This window comes from Schistocerca serialis, chromosome 6 (assembly GCF_023864345.2).
Source record: "Schistocerca serialis cubense isolate TAMUIC-IGC-003099 chromosome 6, iqSchSeri2.2, whole genome shotgun sequence".
Lineage (NCBI taxonomy): Eukaryota > Metazoa > Arthropoda > Insecta > Orthoptera > Acrididae > Schistocerca > Schistocerca serialis.
This window is the reverse complement of record NC_064643.1, coordinates 567,646,035-567,663,752: the sequence shown is the minus strand read 5'-3', so window position 1 is coordinate 567,663,752 and position 17,718 is coordinate 567,646,035. Positions and strand designations below refer to the sequence as shown.

Below are 17,718 nucleotides of genomic sequence, written 5' to 3'. Positions count from 1 at the left end.
GAATGTAGGATTATGTTGCAGGGGGAATTCCCACATGGGCAGATCAGAAAAGCTAGTGTTGGTGGGTAGCATCCAGATGACACAGGTGGTGAAGCAGTCACTGAAATAAAGAACTTTGTGTTGGGAGACATACTCAGGAATGGGTGGTCCAGCTATTTCTTGGCCACAGTTTGTCGGTGCCGATTCATGCAGACAGACAGTTCATTATTTGTCATGCCCAAGTTGAATGCAGCACAGTGGTTGCAGCTTAGCTTTAGGTCACATGACTGGTTTCACAGGTAGCCCTGCTTTTGATGGGATAGGTGATGCTTATGACTGGACTGGAGTAGGTGGTGGTGGTGGTGGTGGTGGTGGTGGGAAGATGTATGGGACAGGTCTGGCATCTAGTTCTATTACAAGGATATGAGGCAAGGGGTTGGGAGCAGGAGTTGTACGGGGATGGATGAGGATATTGTGTAGGTCTGGTGGGTGGAATCCCACTGTGGAGGGGTGGGAAGGATAGTGGGTAGGACATTCCTCATTTCTGGGCACAATGAGAGGTAGTCAGAAACCTGATAGAGAATGTGTTTCAGTTGCTTCAGTCATGAGGGGAATGCTCCACTGTGGCCAGACGGTGGGACTCTGGGAGGTGGTGGGTGACTGGAGAGATAAGGCATGGAAGACCTGTTTTTGTAGAAGGTTGGAAGTCTGTTTAGGCCTCAATGAGACCCTCAGTGTATTTTGAGAGGGACTGCTCGTCACGACAGATGAAATAGTCGCAGATGGCTTGGCTATATGGAAGGGACTTCTTGGTATGGAATGGGTGGCAGCTGTCGAATTGGAAGTATTACTGGTGGTTGGTAAGTCTGATGCAGACGGAGGTACTGATGTAGCCCTCTTTAGAGGGGAGGTCAACACTGAGGAAGGTGGTTTGTTGGGTTGAGTAGGACCAGGTAAAGTGAATGGGGGAGAAGGTGTTGAGGTTCTGGACGATTAGAGATAGGGTGTGCTCTCTCTCAATCCACATCATGATCATGTCGTCAATGAATCTGAACCACGTGAGGGGTCTGAGATTCTATGTGTCTAGATCGCCCATGAATAAGTTGGCATAGGATGGTGCCTTTTCTGCTACCCCCTCCCCCCCCTGTCTAACATCTTAACTCCACCTAGCTGCCCTACCCTCTCTCCACCTCCCTCCACCCATCCCACCTTACTTCTTACGCCCACCACCCAACTGCATCTCCAGTCACGCACATCTGCTCACAGTGTGGCCTCAGCAGCCAGAGACTGCAGTCTTGCGTACCTCTGATGGCAGCCCTGTTGGCCAAAAGCTCATTTTCTTACAGTCTTTTTATTGTGCCTATTTGTGACTCAGCATGGTGAGTAGCAACTATCCTTTTCATAATATTGTTACATTCCATCCTGGATTTTGCATTGTGGAATTCATTCATAAGTAGCAATAATGCTTTAAGTAATGACATAAATGGCCAGTTTCCTAGGGCTGATATTGTTCTAAGCTGCTGATCCCCGAAGTGTTAATACATAACGTGCTAAATTGTTCCAATTTTTTCAGTTTTGATTGTTTAGTATTAATTTGACATATTCATACTTATATTCTTTTTTAAACCATTTACCTTTACTGTAGACATAAGAAATTTCTTTGCTGGAACTAGAAAAGTAGCGTTAGTTCGAAAGATAGAATGTTGCTGCACTGTTACGTGTGTTTGTTTACCACACATCAGCCAGTAATAGTTGAGGGGTTGCCTTTCCTCATTACTGTCCATTGTTTCTATCCCAGAATTTTCATACAGAAGCTTCATTGTGAAGCCACTGTGAAGTTGTTACCTGCCTGTAAGAAAATCGTGGTGAACTGCAAACTGCTATGGTGAAAATGCTGCAAATATCTGTTCGAAAAACACCTGCAAAACATTAGACATTGTTGATTGTTCCAAAACAGTGTCAGTACACGATGACAGTCCGGAACATTATTCCCACCTCCTTAATAGTGAGGTGGTCCACCTTACAATACAGCAACAATTCTGCATGGCACAGATCTGAGAAGTCCTTGGTAGGTTTCCATAGGTATGTGGCACCAGATGTCTGTGCACAGGTCATGAAATTCTGCTAAATTATGGGCTGGTGGTTTGAGAGTGTACAGCTGGTATCAGATGTGTTCCATTGGGTTCAGACCAGGAGAGCTTGGTGACCAAAACATCACCAACCATTCACCACCATGCTCCTCAAAACATTTTAGCATTTTTAGGCTTATGACATGATAGTTATCCTCCAGAATATGCCACTGCCAACACACAAGTACAAAAATGAAGGAATGCAGGTGAACCGCAATAATGTTCACATAGTGCACAACTGTCATAGGGCCTTTGATTACTATCACAGCTTTGATGGATGCTCAGTTGAACATCCCCCACAGGATAACACTGCCACCACCAACCTGTATTCATGATGTGGTGCATATTTCGAGCAGCCATTCCCTGGGATGACAGCATATCCACTATTGACCTGGTACAACAAGAAATGTGATTCATCTGTCCAGGCAACTCAGTTCCATTGATCCATGATCAAATTTTGGTGATCCCACACCCACTGCAATCATAATGACAATGTTGTTGAATCAGCATGGGAACTGTTCCAGCATAAAGTCTAGCACCGGCACACCAGTTGGGAACATTAGAGCAGACAGGGCTGTGAAGAAGATGTCAGCCAACTGCACGTGGACCGACCTCTCTTTAGGATGATAACACAATGACAGCGCCCTCTACGCAAAGAGAATGCAAGTGCTGCACCCGACTGGCCGCAGCCGAGTTGAAGACTAGCCAATTCTATGAGTTCTACAGCAGCGAGTTCAAGAATAGCATCAAGACTAGTCATTTCACTTCTACAATGTAGCATCGTCTATACTGAAGAGTATTCCTAGTTTATCTATCACCCTTTGCTTGCATCACATTTATACTTCACAAAGTTAAGTATTGTAATCATTTCCTTTTGTAATAAACTCAATTAATACGATTTGCCTGACGAGTAGGCAGGATACAACAGCAACATGTAGGAGCTATCTACTGCAAAGCCTTATGTTCAAGAATATGCACTGAATGGTGTCCTGCAAAACATTTGTGCCTGCAACAGCTTTGCACTCAGCTACAGATTGCCACCTATCCCTCCTTAAAAATATGGACAAGCTTCCAACCCACACATTCTGTGATGTGAGGCATGAACATTGGAATGCAACGGACTAGTGTAGCAGTTCACTCAAAACAGCAAATACTCTTAATGTCTTATAACTAATATTAAAATTTTGTTGTAGATATTTACAACTGATGTTAAATTCAAAATATGTTATTTTCATTTTGGAGTATACAAATTTAATTTTCTAAAAAATATGAAGAACAGATTTAAACAAAATTCCACCCCTATAAACATATTTCTCCTTTCTGTAAAACTCAATACTGTACCTAAACTTCTGTAAACCCAAAACTTGTAGTTAATAGTTTAATTATGTGCATGTTTCAACAACAGAATTATAGAAGTGTGTTGTTACATTTTAACAAGTTCTTCAAGCAGCTGTGACCCCCAGTTCAGTACAGTTAAGTTGTTAGCTGTGTTAAATTACTCATAGCTCAGTTATTCTTAGATGTAGGTGTAGAAAGTTCCATATCACATTTGGCAGCACACAACATTTATTGAACATTGAAAATGTAATATGAATTACCTTGGATTTGAAAGTGAAATGAAGACTATATGAAGTTCTATTTTTGACTGGTGTTACTGGAAACAATAAGCAGAATAACATATGGAATTAGGCACCTGGTTACTAACTTCCACATAACATCCAGGACATCATTATTCTGTCACAAAAGTTAAGTACTTTTATAAAATAATGCCTATTTTCTCCATTGCTTCTTAAAAACATTCTCTCTCAGTGATACTCACTGACCTGCTGTTGTGATTGCATCAGCTGAAAAATCTACAGCTTAAATATTTGCTAATCTCAAAAGTGATTATTATTATTCTCAGCTAATCAGATGGTGATGTTAGAACCTGCAACATCTAGTCACCTACATGTGGCTTCGTCACCTTTTACTTGCTTTCCATAGATGCAAACCAGATTCATGTTACCAAGATGCTCATTTCCAGGTGGTGGGCCATAAAAATCTGCACATTGTCAAAGTTTCTTATGCCAAAGGATTTCGCCATTTGCAGCCTGTATCACCACAAGAATGATTCCCCATTTGTCTCTGCTCTGCTTACATACTTTCCTTAAAACATCACATGCAACTCTGCCATGTGGCATTCAATTGCACAGTGGGCAGTGGGCAGTGGGCAGTGGGCAGTGGTCATGAAGTTTAGGCTCATTAGTGTATATGTCTGTACACGCTGTGATCAAATATTGTATTTTCATGAGCAGAATAAAAGATACAAATTTCAGACTGCATGGAAAATGATGGCTGATTTGAAACACCAGCCAATCAAAGTCTCTTGTGTCTACAGTTCGCATCATGTCGGAAGGAGGCCCCATTTCAGCTGTTCTGCTCATCACCCACCACGAACTGCTAATAGCCAATAAGATTCATTCTCTTTCCAAGCAGCTATCCGTGAGTTGCAAACTAGACTGCGAGGATCACTTTTCCAAGTGCTGTGCTGTTGCTGAATTTTGCGACAATGCAGTTTCATTCACAGAGCCACCGAATTATTCACTCTGATGTCGATCTTACTTTCTTGTATCAGTATAGCTGTGAATGTGTATCTGTAAAAGTTTTGGTGCGATGTCCAAATGAAAATGTCATGTGATGGCAATAAATATGAAGTTTCTCACAAGCAACTTTAATCAAATTGTATGCCTGTGGAGTATAGTCTTAGTCGTGCAACTGGTTTCGTGATTTCCTGTCAGAAAGATCACTGTATGTAGTAATCGACAGAAAATCATTGAGTAAAACAGGAATGACAGAAGTGATATCTGTTGATTGTGAGGAAGTGTTGTAGGCACTCCTCTGTTCATGATCTAATAAACAATTTAGGAGACAATCTGAGCAGCCCTCTTAGACTGTTTGCAAATGATGCTATGATTTACTGTCTTATAAAGTCATCAAGATTAAAACAAATTAGAAAACAACTTAGACAAGATATCTGTATGGTGAGAAAAGTGGAAATTGATTCTAAAAAATGAAAAGTCTGAAGTCATTCACATGAGTGCTGAAAGGAATCTGCTTAATTCAGTTTACAGGATAACACACACGATTCTAAGGGCTGTAAATTCAACTAAATACTTAGGGATTACAATTACGAATAACTTAAAATTCGACTATCTAATGGATAACATTGTGTGGAAAGCAAACCAATAAATTGGTAGGACACTTAGAAAATTTAGTAGGTCTGCTAAAGAGACTACATACACTATGCTTTTCCGCCTTCTTCTGGAGTATTGTTGTCAGGTGCGGGATCCACAGCAGATAGAGCTGATTCAAAAAGTTCAAAGAAAGGCAGCTTGTTTTGTATTTTCATGAAATGGGACAGACTGCCATGGACATGATATGCAAATTGCGTTTTTTGTTGTGGCAGGATTTTCTCGTGAAATTTCAGTCGACAACTCTCTCTTCCGAGTGTGAAAATACTTTGTTCGCACCCACCTACATAGGGAGGAATGTTTATCATAATAAAATAAGAGAAATTATATATCGGAAGGAAAGATAAAAGCATTCGTGTTTCATGCGTGCTGTTCAAGAGGGGAACGGTAGAGAAATAGCTTGAACGTGGTTCTATGAAGGCTCTGCCAGGCACTTAATTGTGAATTACTGAATAATCATGTAGATATAGATGCTTCACAAGCAGTTGAGGTGGTTTGTATCCCGCATTTATAATTTCTTCAAATGTGAATCTGGAAGTGATACTTCTATTTTTGGTATTTTGAAGACTCAAAAACAAACTGCAAAAGCACGTGTCGGCAAGAAAGCTGCACTGAGAATTGTAAAGGAAAATGTCAGAGCTGTGGAAATCTCAGGAAAATTTGTTTTCATGTTGCCTGAAAATCATCAAAGGCACAAGAAGCCTGTAACACAAATAGATGGTTTTGTGAATGATGTTTTAAAGTGCTCTGTGTTTGAAATGTATATAAGAAGGGGCTACCCAACATCACAAAAAATTCTTACAATTATGCCTGAGCAAATTGACTTCAAAGGTAGTGCTCCATCTATGCAAAGAATTTTAAAATACATTGGTTTTTAAACAGGTTATGGAGTTTTTAATTGAAAGAAGTGACATAAAAGCAGCACGAAGTGTGTCCATTGTGAAGATGCATGATGCAACAGGAGGAGGTAGCTCTTCAGTGTGTTACCTTGATAAAACGGGGTGAATCAGATCATTCCATGAATACCTGTTGGAAAATGATTGATGGTACTGGTGGTTGGATACTTATTCTGCACGCTGGCTCTTCTTCTGGTTTGGTTCCTGAGAGTAAACTTGTATTTAAATGTGTAAGAAAAACAGTAGTGACTACCATTTGGAAATGAATGCTGTCAGTTTCAAAAAGTGGTTCACTGAACTATTCTTGCCATACCTAAATTTGAAGTCAGTCATTGTAATTACCATGCCAGTTCTCATTCAGCTGTTACAGAGAAATGACCAAGTATGAGCACGAGGAAAGGGGATATTGTGCTCTGGCTGAAAACTAAAAATATTCCAAACAATATAAGCCAGACTTGTGCTAAACTGCTGCAGCTTGTTAATTTATAAAAGTCACCTGACAGAATATACAAATGTGACTCTCTTGCATGTGAATGTGGTCACACAGTTTTGCATTTATCCACATATTACTGTCAATATAATCCAATAGAATTAATTTGTGCACAAGTTACAAGCTATGTATGGAAAAAAATTAAACATTCAAGGTAACAAACACTGAAAGCCTTGTGCATGAAGCAACAGACAGCATCTCCCTTCAACGTGGGCACACTGTGTCTGTCACACTGAAAAGTTTCAAAAATAAGACTTTCATAGGTAGGTGAAGACACATAAAAGCCTTGAATGTATAATCCTAAACTTACAATCAAATGGTTCAGACATGGATTCAGATAGCAGATGGTATTACATTGTTGACTTTGAAACAAAGTAAGGTAATGATCTTTCTTGGTTTTAAAAACTCATGGTTTAAAAACATTTTTTGTCAACATATCAATTGCATACACTGTACATGAGAATTTTCTAGCTTTTATTGATTGGGAATATGTAGCATGTAAAGTATTCGGACTATACTCAACACACTGCCCAAGGATAAGTTAAGCTTTTCCCAGCCTGTTGTATTACTTGCGAGAATAAGGCTGGATAAATTTGCCAAAACTTCCAGTATTTTGACACGCAAACCCCTGTCATTTTCAAGGCATGAATTTGAAATTGCCGTAAAATGAAAGGGAGGGCTGCCTGTCAAGATATCGGTGCTTTTTGATGTTACTGGTCAGCATTCCGTCAAGTTATTCACATAAGATGGCTAAATTTTAGCTTGTCCAATTGATCATAAATGTGTTTTTACACGGTAATGTTGAATGAGTTAGTTTGAACTCATAATGCCTGTTGACACCAAAAAATATGATAACATAGTGACAATTTTTATGATAGTCTTTTGCATTAGTGTTTGCTATCAGTAATTCTTTCTTACACATAGTGATTTACATTGAACATCAGTGAAACACACCCACATAAGTGCATTATACAAATTTTTAAAAAAATATATGAGTAGAAGCAGTTGTCAAGCGAATATAATGATTTCGATTCGAGTTTAAAGTTTAGTTTGTTATATATTAGATTTTTCCTTATAACACAGTCCAAATCACAATAAATGGCAGTTATTGCAAGAACATACACCAAAATAAGTTTTGCATCACCTCTGTTCCAAGAGTTTCAGAACCTGTACAGAAAATTGGAATAGAGATCAACATAAACATCATTTCTGCCCTTTTTATTGCTCATGAAAACTACACTTTGCATGTTGTACCATCATACAGCGAGACCTTCAAACGTGGTTGCTGTGGCACACTGTCCTCAAGTTCATCAAGGCACTGCTGGTCCAGATTGTCCCACTCCTCAACAGCGATTCGATGTAGATCCCTCAGAGTGGTTGGTGGGTCACGTTGACAGGGTTCATGTCTGGAGAACATGCTGGCCACTATACTCGAGCAATGTTGTTATCCTGATGGAAGTCGTTCACAAGATGTGCATGATGGGGGTGTGAATTGTCGTCCATGAAGATGAACGCCTCGTCAATATTCTGCAGATATGGTTGCATCATCGGTCAGAGGATGGCATTCATGTATAGTACAGCCATTATCGCAACTTCCATGACCACCAGTGGTGTACATAGGCCCCACATAATGCCACCTCAAAACAGCAGGGAACCTCCGCCTTGCTGCACTCACTGGACAGTGTGTCTAAGGCCGTGTCCTATGTGAGCGACAGAAGCGAGCGACTTATGGATACGCGACACTCCAGCGACAAACAGCAGCATCGGGTGACAACCTTGGGTGTCCTGCATGCAAGCGAACATGTCGCGCTACAAGATGGCTGCTTAGAGCCAACCAGTTGTTTCTATAAAACGATGTTCTTAATGTGTAGAATACTGTAGCTGGACAGTAAGGCTACAGAATTAGGTTTACTTAAGAAAATAAAGTGAAAAGGAATGCTGTGCATGAAATTTACAAAGGGAGGAATCTCCATGGAGAATTTCGTAAGTATAGTCAGCTACGAAGATCGCCAGACAAATTCTTCAAATACACGTGAATGAGCAGAGGAGTATTCGACTATCTCATCAATAAATTATATATGATTTTTTTTTTTCTTTTACACGATCAAGAACTTTCAACAGCCAATAAATGGGGAGGAATGATTATTACATGACTAACTACGCTAAATACGAACATAAGGACACACACTGATTTCAGTGAATAATAGCTTGCTGTGGTGTAGGGGTAGCGTATTCATTTCGTAATTATGTGTCTGGAAAAAGCCCTGTGTTCGATTCCAGGCCGTTTTTATAATTTTACCGACTCAGTTACAATTCCGTATACTAAGTTTTATGTATACTGTTTACACTGCAACGCTAAGTATATTTTTAAGGTATTGCCAACTTGATCTTCACACCTATCCCAGTATATCACACACGTTAAATTCCTAATAAATTACAATTAACCATGAAATTTTACAGATATTTGATGTTGCAAACGAAATTCATCAGCAGTCAGTGTTAAGGCCAAGTGTTTCAATTACTCCAAGTAGTCTGTAAAAGTAAAGCTTCCAAAATTTTTTAAAAGAAAGTCAAACGTTTTCTGCAATGATTTGTCTAAAAGTATGAAATAAAAAATATTATGGAAATGTTTGGTGCACCTCATTTTCTATTCATGATTTCAAGCATCATTCAAAGGCACGTAGAACATGTCTCTGGTCTACTTATTTCTTTCACACAAATCATTTCATAAAATATTTGATTGATTTCTTCCATTTTTGAATTTCAAGTTTTATTTAGAAAGCATGATCTTACTGACTCCTCGTTTGCCATCCTAACGTACTTGATTTGAAGGAAGTCTTTTTGACATTTAAATACCACACCAATGTATCTTTTTATGTGCAAAATAGCTAGATCTTGACAAGATGAAATTTTTGACACTTCATTTATGACAGCTTTTCATGAAATATTTCAATTTTCGTTCATTACCCTGATTACTTTCAAGCAGTTACATATTTTCATGCCAAACTAGACCTAATCCTGGTCACTTTGATACCCCATTTACCGGTTTCTCTCCCTTTGTTTGCCTATTAAAATTTGGACAAAATCTCATGGTGTACGTTATAGGGAGTCTTGTTTTCGCTCTGCTCATGCGTTTACGAAAACGTGTTGAGTGTTAATCATACGATAAAATAGTCCTTTCTGCGTGCTGTCATTTCCAAAAATTGTCGTTCCAATACCTTGAACCTTTTATGAGATATGACGATCTTTACGACCACCTGATTCCCGAAGCACAGGAAAGGTTCGGACGGGCCGCAAGTGACCCGTCCGCGGATATAACAACCAATAGCTCAAGAATGAAAAGAGATATCATTCAGGTCTCAACTTTAAATACAACTTAGATATATATTGGTTACATTTCACACACAATAATGTATGGCTTTAAATGAACTATACGGGAAGTCTACGATTTTACCTCTGCAAATTCTTAAAAATTGCTGACCTTTATCCTTTAAGGATATCAAGCTATAGGTTGTGGAAGAATCAAATTTTTTCGCCGAATAGTTTTCTTAAAATCACCAGTTGCAGCGGGAGACAGGCGGCGACACAGATGTCGCTCACGTAGGACACTTCCGTAACTACACCTGCGGTTATGTTATGTCACCTGAAGCTGTCATGTGCTGTCACTCGCTTCTGTCACTCATGTAGGACACAGCCTAAGGCGTTCAGCTTGACCAGTTTGCCTCTAAACACGTCTCCGACGATTGTCTGGTTGAAGGCACATGCGACACTCATCGGTGAAGAGAACGTGATGCCAATACTGAGCGGTCCATTCGGCATGTCATTGGGCCCATCTGTACTGCGCTGCATGATGTCGTGGTTGCAAAGATGGACCTCACCATGGAAATTGGGAGTGAAGCTGCACATGCAGCCTATTGCCAACAGTTTGAGTCTTAATATGACGTCCTGTGGCTGTACAAAAAGTATTATTCAACATGGTGGCATTGCTGTCAGGGTTCCTCCAAGCCATAATCTGTAGGTAGCGGTCATCCACTGCAGTAGTAGCTGTCGCATTGACAGTTCCTGTCTCTCTGTACCTACTCCACGTCTGAACAACATTGCTTGGGTTCACTCAGAGACACCTGGACACTTCCCTTGTTGAGAGCCCTTCCTGGCACAAAGTAACAATGGGGATGCGATCAAACCGTGGTATTGACTGTCCAGACATGGTTGAACTATAGACAACATGAGCAGTGTACCTCCTTCCTGGTGGAATGACTGGAACTGACCTGCTGTTGGAACCCCTATGTCTAATAGGCATTGATCATGCATGGTTGTTTACAGCTCTGAACAGTCAAAGGGACTATGTCTGTGATACAATATCCACAGTCAACCTCTATCTTCAGGAGTTCTGGGAACCAGGTTGATGCAAAGCTCTTTTTTGATGTGTGTATTTTCAATTATCTTGTCATTAGATAATTGTAATTTTGAGGAAAATTGTTCCTGATGGCTTCACAAAGCTGGATCAGCTGTTCTCGCCTCCCAACATCACACAGACAATTGCTGTGGAGCAGTGGATTTAACATAAAGACTCACAAGTAAGATTTCCCTCATGTAGACGAATGATCGAAATCGGTTTTAAAATGTATTATTCTCTCATAGATTTGAACATATAATATGACGTACCGAAGGAAAATGAACCCGATTGTTATCCACAGCAACACAGTTATAAAAAATACAGACTTTGTTTGCCCACTCTCTGCCGCCACGCATGCGCAAACCTCGTCCGCTCCACGCCTCCCTATCGCTCTGCCTCTGTGCGCAGAAGCGCCATCCTACGTGAAGCAGGCTACAGTTAAGTTAATTGCCACAATGTTATGACTGTAGCATAGAAAACCATTATCACCATTAAATATGAACTAGATTAATTGAAGAGAGCATCTTCTCTGCCTTTTCTATACGAAAAGTTTATCACACACAAAAATTTGAGACTAATGATGTAAAGCTGGTTGCCCCAACCTAAAGATTATTCAAATACTACCTAAACAGTGTTGTTGCTTAACACTGAATTGGAGGAGATGGGAAAAAATAAGATTTTGATTGCCAGAATCCTACTACAGCAACAGACATTATCTAAAGAAATTTTTATTTGTGAATGTACGTAAGAGACATTATGTTTGTTCCATTGATGCCTGGCATCAACAATTCCATAACTAATAATCATCTAATTTGGGTTTGCAAAGAAGAGGGCTAGAGTTTTGGTAGTACTTGTCCCATATATTGTGCATAAAACTATGAACCTTTCTCTATGCAGAGATATTACATTTTTGTTACTTCCTCTTGTAGTTTAATGAGAAATAAACTTTTGAAATCTGCTGTTTCTTCTTGAATAATCCTGAAAATGCAAATATTCTTTCAAACCATGTGTTTATTATATATTCATTAGTTTTCTTGAGTTCCACGTAGCAGTTCCCAGTGCACTTCAACTGACATCTATGAAACAGCAACTAGTTATGCAGTTTTGAAAAGTCATGAATGTGTGGCTGGGAACTGCTTTCTCTTTCATGGTAATGTAATTCTCCTCACATTCTGCTTTATGGCATTTTTTTGTCGGTTAAAATACAGTGAAGAACAATGTACTTGTTAGTAAAAGCATTGACATTTATTCCAATTTCCTATTTTTCTTTACCTTTGGGCATCAACAACAATTTGCACAATGACACCAACAGAATTTTTTGGTGCAAAGCACTAAACCTCTTGAAAGCACATACCAGTGTGAGATCCTGAAGGCGTGTGCGAACACCAGCCAGCATGTCTGCACGCTCACCTGCGACACTTGGACAGGGGTACAGAGATGCATGGAAACCAGCACACACCTTCTTTACTCGAGACTTCAGTTCCTCACCTTGGAAAAAAGCCACAAAAACTGTTTTATATACAGAGTTGCCCTGCAAATAAAAAGAATCACCAGTATGAACCACGTGGAATGTAAAGGGCTGACTGGATTAAGTTAAAGGCATAAAAATTCTTGGTGTTCAGTTAAGATTGGACAGTAAAGAACAGTTCTGGTTCATCAAAGTATGTAGCTCTGCAAGCTGAATACTGTGATAGTAATGGAAAGAACTGTGATTAAAAAGCACGTGAGAGGAGAAGGAATGGTTGCATTATGTTACAAAAACACAGGTTAGTATAGTCACTAAAAAGTGAGCACAGAAAATGAATACAGAAATTACTGTCATTCACGTTCTTTAATTTCCATAGATTAAATTATGAAATGCTTGAAAAAGAAATTCTGTCCTACAATGGGCATGGTATTATCTTAACGTGAAGGCAATTTAATACCATTAACTATAAAGTATGAGCGCTAACAATCACAAATTTGCAGATGAATGACAGGTAGTGCAACAAAAAAACATTTAAAAATTAGAAAAAATATATACTCCATAGTGTACCATATTAAAGAAGAAAGTGGGCTCGCACCACATCTATAGGTGTGATATCTCTGTATTATATCTGAAAACATAATGTTACACTGTCTGGTGCATTGCCCAAATGACACTCTACAAAGTGAGACAGCTGCAGAGATTATGATAACTTGGCTCCATTCTAACCAGTATGACTGTTGACAACATACTGGAGAAAAAACACCATAACACATTGCTAACTTCTGAATCCAAAATAATGTAAAATGCTCACACTGCAACCTGTAACATGACTTCCATGGAATGAGAAACAGACAAGTCAGTATGTATCTTACATTGTGGCATTATCACCAAAATAATTCAAAATTTACCAACTGTGTGGTCTTCCTTGTACGACAAAATGTGGATCCTCAGGGAACTACAAATTTTCATGTACAGCACTATTATTATTATTTATTTTATGGCCTTCATTGGACCACTGTAGTCAAAAACACAAAGTTCTAAACAAGTTGTTACACATGGATACAATTTGGTTCGACAATAACTTAATATGATATTTAGGTAATATAATTATTAGAGGCTATTCTTATATGAACGGTGTTTTGCTCTTCCGTCTGCCCAATATTTCTTCATTCTTTCAGATATTTTCTTTCTTTCTTCATCTGAGACAACTCTTCCTGTACTCCTTTTATTGATTTTCATTTGTAGTCTGGTTTGCAGGTCTTGCAGTATTCTGATTTTCTCTGTCTTGTTTTTTAGGTCTTCTACTGTAATTTGAAGTTCTTTTATATCTTCCTTAATTTCTGTGATCCATTTAATGTCGCTCTTGCTATTTCACAATTTTTGTATTATTTTTTTTCTAATTCTGTTTTCTGGAGTTCTCATCAGATGTCCAAAGAATGAGATGCGTTTCCTCCTGATTGTGCTCATGACTGGTTCTATTTTCTTATATACTGTTTCATTTGATGCTATTCTCCAATGTCCATTTATTTTATACTGTTTATTTATACATGTCCTAATTATTCTTCTTTCTATTTTTAGTATTCTGTCAATTTCTGCTATATTAGTTGTTTTGAAGATAGCTGCATACATTGTTTCTGGTTGTGTAACTGTTTTATAGTGTTTTAATTTTGCATCTATAGATAGGCTTTTTTTGTTGTATGTAGTTTTGGTAATGTAATTTGCATAATTCAGTTTTTTTATTCTATTTTGCCATGATGGCTTCTCATTTAGTTGTATGTTATTATTTCCCCTAAATATTTAAATTTATCAACAATTTTGATTTCCTGTTCTCCTATTGTAATTTTGTTTGCAAGTGGTGGATCAGTTAGCATAATCTCCGTTTTTTCAAATGATATTCTAAGGCCTACTTTCTCTGCTATTTCTTGTAGTGATTTCACTTGTTGTCTGGCTTCTTGAACAGTGTTGGCTAGGAGAGCAAGATCATCAGCGAATCCCAAGCAGTTTAAGCTAATATCATCTTTTGCACTTCCAATTCTTATCCTCTTTGGATTGTCCTTGTACCATTCTCTCCTTATGTATTCCAGTGCACAGTTGAAAAGTAATGGTGATAGGCAGTCACCTTGTTTTAAGCCTGTTTTTATGAGGAATGGTTCCAAAATTTCTCCTCTAAACTTCACTTTTGATTTGGTGTTGGTTAGAGTGAGTTGTATTATTTTAATTAGTTTTGGATGGAGTCCTAGACTTCTTAAAATTTTTAATACTGAAGGTCTGTGGAGACAGTCATATGCCTTCTTAAAATCTACAAATGTTATTGCCAGAGGTTTGTTCCGTTTCTTGTAGTATGCCATAATCAATTTTAAACTAATTATCTGCTCTGCACAGCTTCTCCATGGTCTGAAACCTCCCTGATATTCCCCTAACTCCTGTTCTAATTGCTCCTTGATTCTTTCATATAGGATCTTGTATAGAATTTTATATGTGCAATCTAGGAGAGAGATTCCTCTGTAGTTGTCTGGGTTGCTCTTATCTCCCTCTTTGTGTAGTGGGTAGATGATAGCTGTGGTCCAATGTTCGGGAAATTGTTCTGTTACCCAAATTTTTGTTAGAGCCATGTGTAAGGAGGTCTTGACTGTGTCACTTGCATATTTCCACATTTCAACAAAAACCTGTTCTTCTCCACATGCCTTATAATTTTTTTTGTTCTTTAAGAATTTCTTCTACTTCTTGGAAAGTTGGAGGGTCTAGTTTGTTAGGTTTGGTTTTTATTGGGGTATTTATGTTGATTTGTGAGGGTTCTACTTAGATTTAAGCAATTAAAGACTAACCTTAAATTCATCATTGTGAGTAATGATAAAGTAAAATAATATTTCATCATTTCCTCTATGGTAACAGTATCTTTCGTTGTACATAGCTAGTATACATCATGGTATGGGATACAATAAGCAGATCACTCACTGTATTTGGTTCATCTAGAGGTTGATCCAGCCCAACTTGACGCAAAAATACATTGCCTCGTGATATCCTCCAGAGCATTCTTTCAAATGCTGGGACCCTTTCTCTTGGCACAACTCCAGCGACAAACCTGCAATTTAAAAATGTATCATCCAGATGTGTGCACGCACACACACACACACACACACACACACACACACACACACACACACACACACACACACACACACATTCTCTGGGCCAAGTCTATATTTTATTCACAGATGGCATGAGAAATATCTTTCTATCATAAATAACTGAGGAATAATATATTTTTTTCATAAAGCCAGTCCAACGCACACTGTAGGTTTTGAACTCCTTTTTAAACGGTGTGAGGAAGATTAATCGATCAGGAAATAGCTGACTTATTCATAGTGTGTAAGCTTAAGTTGACCGATTGACCGAAGAGTTTTCAGAGAGCAGAGGAAGCCAGCCTAGTCCCACACAGATCACCACAGTGGTGAGAGCCATGTGGGTGGAGGGGAGGGAGGAGGGAGGAGGGGGGAGGAGGGAGAGGGAGCAGGTGGACATGCCTGCATCCCACAGTGTAGGCATCTTAACCTGTGATTCATGCTTCCATGAAACTGGACGTCATTCACAGACTGATTATATGTTGTTCATTACTAAAACTAAATTTTCATGTCTATTGACATGCTTAATAAGTACTATAACTGTAACTCACATTTATCACAACAACAACAAAAAACTACAAAAGAGAGAAGAGGCAAACACAGAATGTCTCATATATCACTGCCAGCTAGCTAATATTGTCTGCAACCAAAATCTAAGGGCTACTGACTGAAGCCTTCCAATTTCTACTGTTTCAGGATTAAGGAGCTAATCAGCCAATTTGCAGTTAACACACTGAGCAATGAAAGTGGTTTTAGATTAATTAGAGAAAGCAGAAGAGGATTCAAAAGAAAATGGTGGCTTTGCTACGACTACACTGTCACAAACATCTTTTCAGCAGATGATGTGAATGAACGGCTGGAAGCAATGGTGAATTTCAGTATGTGCTGTTTGCTGCTTCTGTTGGCGAAGTTAAATTCTGACTGCAACTGATTTTCAGTCTTCTTTACTCCAGAGCACAATGTCAAGAAAAATTATTGTGAACATTGATTCCATGAGTTCGGCACTCAACCACAGTTTTTCTAACAAACAAAGACACAAGAGATTTACAAGCAGGAAAAATTAATTTTCAGTGCAAATAATAACAAAGAAACATTGTGAAAATGAACTAAAAGCTCATTCATTATTGAGTCCATGGAAGCCAGTGACATTGACTGAAATTAATCCATTGTTTCCCACATGTGCATTTCGAGAAGGCCAAGAATAGTACGTCACTGGAGCACTAATCTAGACGAGTTGCAATTTCGACCAATAAATAATAAGTAATTTGCAGTGTAATCAGGTACTTTCTTGCCTGTATCTTATTGAAAACCATACACAAAAAAAGGTTGGGGAAAGAGGGATTTCATCCGGTCTTCAATGTGCTTAGGGAAAGTTGTATTCAGGCATATTGCCCAGCTGAGGAACTTACAACTGTTGAAGGAACATGCACAATTTGAATTTGTGAGAGATTTTGAACCTGTATATAGAATAGACAACACAAATATGGCGTGAAATTGTACACTGTTGCAGAAGCAAATAGTGACTATGTGCTCAATTTCGAGGTGCTGGAAAGCAGGTGTTCAACAACACATCTTCAGCAGTTGTCTTCAGGCTACTGTCTATTGGATAAAGACCATGTATTTGGACAGATTTTATTCTTGACCAGATCTGTTTCAGGAGTTGTCTCAAGCAGGAACTAATGCTGTTGAGCATCTCAAGAAGTTCAATGCCTGAAACTAAACCGAAGAAGGGAGAAATGACAGACATAAATGTAATGTATTGATAATGAAACGAAAGGACACCAAGAATGTTTACTCATTGTCCACTAGCCATAAGCCAACGTTTGGTAAACACACAAGAAAATAATGGTCCATTTATACTGAAGTCACTTTAGTATTATATTGCAATTGCAACAATGCCAGAGCTGAACTTTGTAGACCAGTACAATGTATTTTGGCACAAAAGTAAAATGGTGGAAGAAGATGTATATTCACTTGCTTTCATGGGAGTGTCGAATTGAGTCTTGTA

At 38.7% G+C, this 17,718-nt stretch overlaps 1 protein-coding gene across 3 annotated transcripts in view; it reads right to left on the bottom strand.

Annotated features, from left to right (window-relative positions):
* The window catches only part of LOC126483808 (V-type proton ATPase 116 kDa subunit a 1), a 617,022-nt gene that overhangs the window by 75,445 nt on the left and 523,859 nt on the right, over positions 1–17,718 (bottom strand). For all 3 annotated transcript variants that reach the window (XM_050106991.1, XM_050106990.1, XM_050106992.1), the window contains exons 7-8: positions 15,544–15,670; positions 12,475–12,651 (exon numbers count right to left, since the gene is read on the bottom strand). In XM_050106991.1, the coding sequence (XP_049962948.1) occupies positions 12,475–12,651; positions 15,544–15,670 (304 nt within the window). The remainder of the gene's footprint in view (positions 1–12,474; positions 12,652–15,543; positions 15,671–17,718) is intronic.